Source organism: Nicotiana tomentosiformis, chromosome 6 (genome assembly GCF_000390325.3).
Source record: "Nicotiana tomentosiformis chromosome 6, ASM39032v3, whole genome shotgun sequence".
Classification (NCBI taxonomy): Eukaryota; Viridiplantae; Streptophyta; class Magnoliopsida; order Solanales; family Solanaceae; genus Nicotiana; species Nicotiana tomentosiformis.
The window spans coordinates 77,807,736-77,817,462 of NC_090817.1; the positions used below are offsets into that span (position 1 = coordinate 77,807,736).

The 9,727-nt window shown below is 37.7% G+C and overlaps 1 protein-coding gene across 1 annotated transcript; it reads right to left on the reverse strand.

Annotated features, from left to right (window-relative positions):
* Window positions 1-5,169: 5,169 nt before the first annotated feature.
* On the reverse strand, window positions 5,170-6,624 carry LOC138894251 (uncharacterized). Its single transcript, XM_070178933.1, has 3 exons — window positions 6,367-6,624; window positions 5,839-6,199; window positions 5,170-5,198 (listed from the first exon to the last, which is right to left on the reverse strand). The coding sequence occupies exons 1-3, from the start codon at window positions 6,622-6,624 to the stop codon at window positions 5,170-5,172; spliced, it is 648 nt and encodes a 215-aa protein (XP_070035034.1).
* Window positions 6,625-9,727: the final 3,103 nt, after the last annotated feature.

Sequence of the window (9,727 nt, forward strand, 5' to 3'; positions counted from 1 at the left end):
CTAGCTCTAGCGGAAACACATCGGAGATTGTTGCGACTACTTCAAGTTAACTCTAACTTGAATATAACAACTCAAGTACCTAGTATAATTACTTCTAATAGAAGCCGAAAGGTACAGCTCAAAATGCCTATTACACTTTCAACTACAAATAAAGACAGACACATAAAGCTCTTTATGAAACTAGTTCTCCTACAAAGCATAAAACACACAATCAGTGCAAAATACTACCAATTAAATCTCAAACACAAGTAAAGTACGGTGAATTAGAGTGCAATAAGCGACTAAAATATGGGATTATAGCATACCGTCAATACCCCATACTTAAACCATTGCTCGTCCTCGAGCAATCAAACTACACTTCACGTAGACACGACCTTTTTACACAACTCTCCTAACTCATCATACCAAGAATATTTAGAACAGACTAAGCACCCGAACATAACATCCTTGCCACAAGATTTGACTCAAAAGCACCATGTATTTTTCACAACCTACTCACTAACTCTAACAGAGAAGTCAACGGCATTACCTTCTCTTGGTGAATAAAGTGCTCTCACACAACAATAGAGAGTAGTTCCACACACAATGAAAATTAAGAACAATTAGGAAATCAATTTAGAAAGAATTCACTCACTCTCAAAAATAACATTCATATGCCACAAGAGACGTACCATTGGCTTCCCCGTAGTGTAATACTCTACTAATTGAGCTCATTCAGTCAAGGATCAAGTAGAACTTTATTTGATTGTAATGTAGGTTATGGAATGGGTAGGATATATTTAAATATAGTGACTACACCTCCCTAAGCACTTTAATACATATACATTAGCAATTAACACCCCACCTACACATCAATATACGTCAACTCCCAACTTTTTTAAGCACAAATACATGAAGAGTTACCACTATCAAGGAATATTTTTCACAACAATACAACTAATTTTTTTCTTTTCTTTTTAAATTCAAGTGGCTCTTACTTTTTTCAAAACAACGCTCCTTTCTCCTATTTCAATAGTTCCACCCAAAATCCAAACCAACACCTCCCCACTTTACTTTTACAAAGTTCATAACAAATTTAAGTGCTCACGGGAGGTAAAAGGTTCAAATAGATGGTCAATCCAAACAAATGGGTAAGGCTTGTAATTTGTTACCAAAGAAACAAGATTACAAGTTCAAAGGGTTAACTAAGATACATAATAATTAGGTGGGTAAATGTCACGACCCAAAATTCCACCACAAGCGTCGTGATGGCACCTAATCTCTAAAACTAGGTAAGTCATTCACAATTACATTTCGATCCATTTATATTTTAAACAAATAATCTAATACAAGTGTTGAAACCAAAAACGGAAACGAATCTAACAACCTCCCAAGACTGGTAATACTGAGTCACTAACTCTAACTAAATACATGAAATAATATCAAGGATCGAATATATAATACTATTTGAATAATAATTGACAGTACAATAAAATGAAAAGACTCTAAGGGACTGCGACGAACAAGCAGCGCTACCTTGAATCCTTACGGTTACACTCTAATCTCTGTCCGAATACGATTTCTCCAATACCTAGCTCTGCACAAAAATATGCAGAAGTGTAGTATGAGTACACCACAGTCGGTACCCACTAAGTATCAAGACTAACCTCAGTGAAGTAGTGACGAGGTATAGTCAAGATACTCACTAGTCAAATAACCTGTGCAATATAGCAGTATACAATAGTACTGAAAAGCAACTAGCAATGATAGCAACAAAACTCAACCAGTGATATAAACAGCAAGGCAACAAGAGCACCATAAATATTGCTCAAACGGATAATGAACACAAGTACAACCAATTACTCAAGCCCTTAAAAATATACATATTTTATCTATAAGTTTTTTTCAAATAAAAATCTTTAGAATGTAATCCATTCAATTAAATATATCTCGAATATACTTCCTTCAAATAAATATCTTACGAATATAATTCTTTCAAATAAATATCTTTCGAATATAATTCTTTCAAACAAATATCTTTCGAATATAATTCTTTTAAATAAATATCTTTCGAATATAATTCTTTCAAATAAAAGTCACCATATGACACCTCATTTCATAATCATAAAAATTATGGGTCTCAGCCCAATTTCATATTTTCACGCCACCTCGTGCCCATATTTCTATCACAACCGCACGAGCAACTCACGTGCCAATAATAAAATCATCATATTTCCCCGGAACCTCATGCCCATATCTCTTTCATAACCGCACGGACAACTCACGTGCCAAAAATAAAATCATCATATTTTCCCGGCACCTCGTGCCTACATTTCACACCACATCTGCACGGACAGTTCACGTGCCAATAATATAAACCGCCTGGCAATAGCCACAAGCTCACAATTTCAACATGAATTAGACTATTATCAAGTTTACCGAAACAACAAGACAAGTTGCACAAGAGATAAAAATAAACACAAGGAAAATCACAACATCATATAAAAATCACCAACACAATAATCCCACATTATCACGTATCATCCCTGACAATAGTCACCCTTATCTCTCCTATAACCATCTATATCACTCCATAATAATAGCCACCCTTATCTCTCCTATAGCCACCCGTATCACTCCATAATAATAGCCACCCGTATCTCTCCTATAGCCATCCTTATCTCTCCTATATCCACCCATATAACTCCATAATAATAGCCATCCTTATTCCTCCGCCCTGACAATATCAATTGCGACCCTTATCGCTCTTATAGCCACCCTTATCGCTCCGTATAATAGGCACCCTCACTCCTCCCAAACAATATCCCAACACACATAGCCACAGTGAAATGCCACCCTTATACCTACATAATATCAACAGTGGAATGCCACTCTTATGTCCTCATAATAATAACTCAAATCACACAACAATTTATACGAAATATTATCACGACAATACAATACAACAACTCATATCACATTTTGCCCATAGGCCACAACCAACTCCAAAGATATAACAAAATCAATTAATTTCACAACAAATAGCCCAAGGCTCCACACAACGTATATTAAACCTCAAAAACAACAACAAGGATGGAAAAGTAACTTAGCATAGGACAATGCCTTCTTTAATCTAAATTTTTGATAAATACATTAATGCCTCAATTTAAACATATTTAAATAATTATTTACAGATAAGGAATCCATAATAAAATTATTTTCAAGAAATGTCAACCCAACTAACCACGAAAATTTCGCATAAAAATCAAAGTGGCAATCACACCAAATTATCATATAAAAACAACCTTGTCAACAAATAAGGAATGAGGCATGACAAATAAAGGATTTAATAAGCTCCAATAATTTTTTCAATTTAATACATAAGGGTGTCTACGAATTTTAACTGGTATAAATTGTACATATAAACTAAGTACATACTCGTCACCTCGCCTACATGGTTTTCAATCACACAATTTCCACATAAGATTCAATGCCTAAGGAGTAATTCTCCCACTCAAGGTTAGGCAAGATACTCACCTTTTTAAAGTTAGGCCGATATTCCAAAATAGCCTTATTGCTTGAATTAACCTCCGGACAGCTCAAATCTATCCAAATTAATTGTATAACTTCATTAAAATTCATCGAAAATAATTCTGGATAATATAACGTCGACTTAAAATTTTACATTAATAGTCAATCGAAAGTCAACGCGGGACCCGCCTCTCGGAACCCGACAGAAATTTTATGAAATCCAAACACACATTCTGATACAAATCCAACCATACCAATTTTACTAAATTCCGATAACAACTCGACTTCCAAATCGTAAATTTCTGTTTTTGCAGATTTTTACAAAAATCACAATTTCTTCCATTAAAACTCGAATTAAACGATGAATATAATCATGTATTTATGAAATACAATCACTTTCATATGTAGAACACTTACCCAAGTCGAAGTCATGAAGAACTCCTTCAAAATCGCCCAAAATCGAGCTCCAAAAATCCAATCGAAAATGAAGGAATGACTGATTTTCGACCCCTTATGTTTCTGTCCATTTTCGCTTTTGTGGACGAATATGTCGCATCTGCGGTCTCGCTTTTGTGAGACAAAACTCCCATTTGTGATCCTCACTGACCAGCCAAAAATTCGCACCTGTAGAAGGAATTTCGCTCCTGCGCAACCGCAGGTGCGCTGTCAAAATGCGCATCTGCGAGGATGCTCGCTTCTGCGTTATGGCTTCCGCTTCTGTGATCACGCAGGTGCGGGAAATACTTCGCACCTGCGGCCTCTTCCCAGTCTGCCCAACGTCGCTTCTGCAAAGAGATTCATGCTTTTGCGATGTTGCTTCTGCGACCAAGACATCGCAGAAGCGATTGCACCAGCAGCCCATTTTTCCAGCAACTTCTTCAAGTCCGAAATCGATTCGTTAACCTTCCGGAATCCACCCGATGTCCTCGGGACCTTAAACCAAGTCAAAGAACGTCGAAATTTCGAATCGAGCTTCAAATCAAATTATGAGTTTTCAAATCTTCCAACTTCTATAATTTGGGCCGAAATGTATCAAATCAATCCGGAAAGACTTCAAATTTTGCACACGAGTCATAAATGTCAAAATGGATCTGTTCCAACTTTCGGAATCAGAATTCGACCTAGTTATCAACCAATCGACTTACGGTCGAATTTATAAATATTTCAAGAACTTCATTTTTCAACTTTTCGTTGAAATGTGCCGAATTGTCCTACAGACTTCAAAATCCAAATCCGAACATATGCCCAAGTCAGAAAACACCATACGAAGCTATTGACAGCATCAAAATTCCATTTCGGAGTCGTTTGCTCAAAAGTTAAACTCCGGTCAACTCTTTTCATTTAAACTTCAAAATAAGAATTGTTCTTTCATTTACTTTCGAATCTCCCTAAAATTAAACTTGACCACACACGCGGGTCATAATACATATGACAAAGTTGTTTGGGACCTTAAGTCACTGAACGGAATGTTAAATCTCAAAATGACAAGTCGGGTCGTTATAGTAAAAACATATAACTAGCTCAACAAAGAAATGCCTATATCACTTCCAAGACTGAATAAAACTACTATTTTGCTTTGCAAACACACGGGGCAAGTTCTAGACATCATATGCAATGCGCAAAATAACACAAAACCTCACACACACATTGGCAGATAACTCACTCAAGATCGGACTCATCAAGACTCTCTAGTCAAAGCAGTTAGGCAAAGTTAAGATCATACAATTTAAGGCACTTATCTATGAGTCAAGTACTGAGCCTAGGTGTCACAACTAAGACACTTACTAATCTCAAGGCACAACAAGGTCAAGAGCAGTTATCTCCATTTAACACCAGCACAAGACTTCCTTATTTCTAACAAAAGAAAAACTAATTACACCTGGTTCATGCTAACCCTTGGAAAAGAACTACGGCATAAAGAAAAACCAATGGGGAATTATTACACTATCTATGAAAAAAAATAAAACAAAATAAAATAATTTTTTTTTGATCTTTTTCCTTCGAATTTAATCCCTCAAGAAACCGGTCATCGTCGGGAAAAATCAAAAACTTAAAAAAAAAAAATTCAACTTTTTTATCTCTAACTCCTATAACTAACAAAAAAAACTAGTATACACACATGCATACATACAAATATCCCCCACCCCACACTTTAAGTTGTGGCATGACCCATGGCACATAATTAAAAAGCATAAGGTAAAGAAAATATCCCTGTACATCTAGTCGGGGTGTGAGTCGAAGTCAGGCTCCATTCCTCTTCCCGAACTAATGCACATATCCATGCGGACAGCTTCTTCTCAGCCTTTTTTGGGTACACCCCCCACTTACCTTTCGCTTTATCTTTCGAGCCCTTTAACTTCCACTCAACACTCACAGCTGGTTTGTCCTTTTGTGCCCCCTTTTCTACATCCATCTTAAAAGTCACAGTCTCCTCACCAACTCTAAGTATGAGTTTTCTCTCATGTATATCTAATATAGCTCTACCCGTAGCTAAGAATTGTCTTACTAAGACGAGAGGGACCTCCTTTTTTTCTTCCATATTTACCACTATAAAATCCACATGAAATACAAACTTATCCACCCGAACTAACACATTTTCCACCATCTCCTCGATGTTATAGTCGGTTGGTCTGCCAGCTGCAAAGATATGGGTGCAGACCTTATCTCTCCAATCTCCTTCTCCAGTATCCTGTAGATAGATAGAGGCATTAAATTAATTGAAGCACCAGAATCACATAAGGTTTTATCAAAATTAATAGTTCCTAAAGATCAAGGTATAGTAAAACTCCCTGAATCTCCATACTTTTGTGGGAGTTTATTTTGCAATATCGCGCTACAATGCTCTGTGGGCTTGACCATTGAGGTCTCCTCTATTTTCCCTTTCTTCGTAAGGATCTCTTTCAAGAATTTAGCATAAGCATGCATATGTGGAAGCACTTTTGTGAATGGTAAGTTGACATGAACCTGTTTTAGCACATCCAGAAATCTCTCAAACTGCTTGTCCAGCTTTTCTCTACTTAGCTTTTGGGGAAAAGGTAGAGCAGGCATATGCTTGCTCTCTTCAGGTTCCTCACTTCTTGAGTTTTCTTCCTTCTTCTTTTTCTCAGCATCCATATGGCCTTTCTTCTTCTTATCAACATCACTTTTCAGCTTTGCCGCACTTTCTTTTTTCAAGTCTCATATCTTTTTGGATTAGCGTGAGATCCTTCAACACTTGCCCACTTCTCAACGCTACAGCATTCACTGTTTCTCTAGGATTACTTTTTGTATCAGCCGGGAGGGTTCTTGGGACCCTCTCAGACTTTAGAGTAGATAGTTGCCCAACCTGTCTTTCCAGGTTTCAAAAAGATGTGCACAGATCTTTGATAGTTGCACCATGGGTGTCAAGCCTCTCATCTGTCTTGATAATGAAGGCCTTCACTAGATCTTCCATGCTAGACTGATTAGACTGTGGAGGCCGATACTGCTGCCTCTGCTGATTTTGAAAACTTGGAGCTCCTTGTCCCTATGGTCTAGAGTTACTTTGTTGCCATGATTTAGTCTACCATTTTGTGAGTTCCACGAAAAGCCTGGGTGCCTATGTCCCATAAGATTGAAATTATTACCTCTTTAGTAGTTGCCTCTATCAAAGCTTCCCACAGTATTTACCACTTCATCTACAGCTACAGCCTGGCACTCATGCGTTAGATGACCCATTCCACATAAATCACAAACTGATGATGGTTGACTTTAGACCTTGGCTAAGGTCAGCTTTCTTATCTCTCCAACCATGGCGTCTAGTTAGGCTTGCACCGCTGTATTGGAATCTACTTGATGAACCTCGACTAATTTTCTTCTATCACTGCTCTCAGAAGGCCATTGGTTAGCATCTTCAGAGAGCTCATCAAGTATTGCCACAATCTCCTCAGGAGTCTTCTTCATTAAAGGACCTCCAACTGCAGTGTTCAGAGTTCATTGTGAAGGAGGTGTCAGTCCATCCTAAAAGTCTTGGAATTACATCCACAATTCAATCCCATTATGCTGACACTTCCTCACCATCTCCTTGAATCTTTCCCAAGCCTCAAAAACTATTTCGGTGTCCGTCTGGAAAAAGTTGTGAATTTTTCTCCTGAACTTCACTGTTTTTGCAGATGAGAAGTATTTGTCAAGAAACTTTCTAGTCATATCTTCCCATGTTCTGATCAACCCCGTTAGTAAGCTACGAATCCAATGCTTCGCGTCATCCTTTAGTGAAAAGGGGAATGCCCTTAAGTATACTGCATCTTTTGACACCCCGTTGTACTGGAAGGTGTTTATGATTTCATCAAAACCCATCAAGTGAGTGTTAGGATCTTCATTCACCTTCCCTCTGAAGACACAGTTAGTCTGGATAGTTTGAAGCAAGCCTTGCTTCAACTCGAATTTATTCGCTGCTAGTGGTAGAGGTCTGACACTAGACAGTCCCTGATTATAGACTGGTCTGGCATAATCACCCAATGTTATACCAGGCTTGGGTACTGCATTCTCGAACTGATCTTCAATCAAGGCTCGATTCAGATTGAATCTTCGAACCCCATCATCGTTGACGGTCTCATCAGCAGCTCTACGTGCTGCCTCAGCTACTATCCTTGTTTCTTCTTCTCTCTGATGTGCTGCCTCTTTTGCAACCAAATCTACCTCGTCTTTACCGTTATTAGCCATTTGTTCTTGGGTTGAAGGTTGCTCCAAGAACTTTCCGGTGAACTCTTTCTCTTTCCTCAGTTACCGCAAGTGTTTTTCCAACTCCGGTTTGTAGGGTATTACTTCTTTTGAAGAATATCGAGTCATACACCACGAACTTAACATCCTTGCCTCAAGGATTTGACTAAAAATCACCACGCATATTTCACAACCTGCTAACTTACTATAATAGAGAGGTCAACGACATTACCTTTCCGCGTGAATCAAGTGCTCTCACACAACAATAGAGAGTAGTTCCACCCACAATGAAAATTAAGAACAATTAGGAAATCAATATAGAAAAAATTCACTCACTCTCAGAAATAACATTCATACGCCACAACAGACGTACCATAGGCTTGCCCGTAGTGTAATACTCTACTAATTGAGCTCATTCAGTCAAGGATCAAATATGACTTTATTTGATTGTAATGTAGGTTGCGGGATGGGTAGGATACATTCAGATATAGTGACTACACCTCCCTAAGAACTTTAATACATATACATTAGCAATTAACACCCCACACTTATGTCAAACTAAAACTCCACCTTCACGTCAATATACGTCAACTCCCAACTTCTTTAAGCACAAATACATCAAGAGTTACCACTATCAAGGAATATTTTTTACAACAATACAACTAATTTTTTTCTTTTCTTTTTAAATTCAAGTGGCTCTTACTTTTTTCAAACCAATGCACTTTTCTCCTATTTCAATAGTTCCACCCAAAAGCCAAACCAACACCTTCCCACTTTACTTTTACAAAGTTCATAACAAATTTAAGTGCTCACGAGAGGTAAAAGGTTCAAATAGATGGTCAATCCAAACAAATGGGTAAGGCTTTTAATGTGGTTACCAAAGAAACAAGATTACAGGCTCAAAGAGGTTAACTAAGATACATAATAATTAGGTGACTAAATTTCACGACCGAATATCCCACCACAGGCGTCGTGATGGCACCTATTCTCTAAAACTATGTAAGACGATTACAATTACATTTCGAGCCATTTATTTTTTAAACATATTATATAATACAAGTGCTGAAACCAAAAGCGGAAACGAATCTAACAACCTCCCAAGACTGGTATTACTGAGTCACGAACTCTAACTAAATACATGAAATGATATCAAGGATCGAATATACAATACTATTCGAATAATACTTGATAGTACAATAAAATGAAAAGACTCCAAGGGACTGCGGCGACCAAGCAGCCCTACCTTGAATTCTTGCGGTCACACTCTAATCTCTGTCCGAATACAATTTCTCCAATACCTGGCTATGCACAAGAATGTGCAGAAGTGTACTATGAGTACACCACAGTCGGTACCCTGTAAGTATCAAGACTAACCTCAGTGGAGTAGTGACGTGGTACAGTCAAGACACCCACTAGTCAAATAACCTGTGCAATATAGCAGTATACAATAGTACTGAAAAGCAACTAAGCAATGATAACAACAAAAATCAACTAGTGATATAAACATCAAGGCAACAAGAGCACCATAAATATTCCTCAA

Bases quoted from the DNA above. Each gene is read 5' to 3' on its own strand.
- LOC138894251 (XM_070178933.1), bottom strand. From the start codon at position 6,624: ATGGATGCTGAGAAAAAGAAGAAGGAAGAAAACTCAAGAAGTGAGGAA. The intron at 6,200-6,366 runs GTCAAGCCCACA...ATCTATCTACAG, and splicing joins AAATAGAGGAGACCTCAATG to GATACTGGAGAAGGAGATTG. The intron at 5,199-5,838 runs GTAAGTGGGGGG...TGCTTTGACTAG, and splicing joins CTCGAAAGATAAAGCGAAAG to AGAGTCTTGATGAGTCCGAT.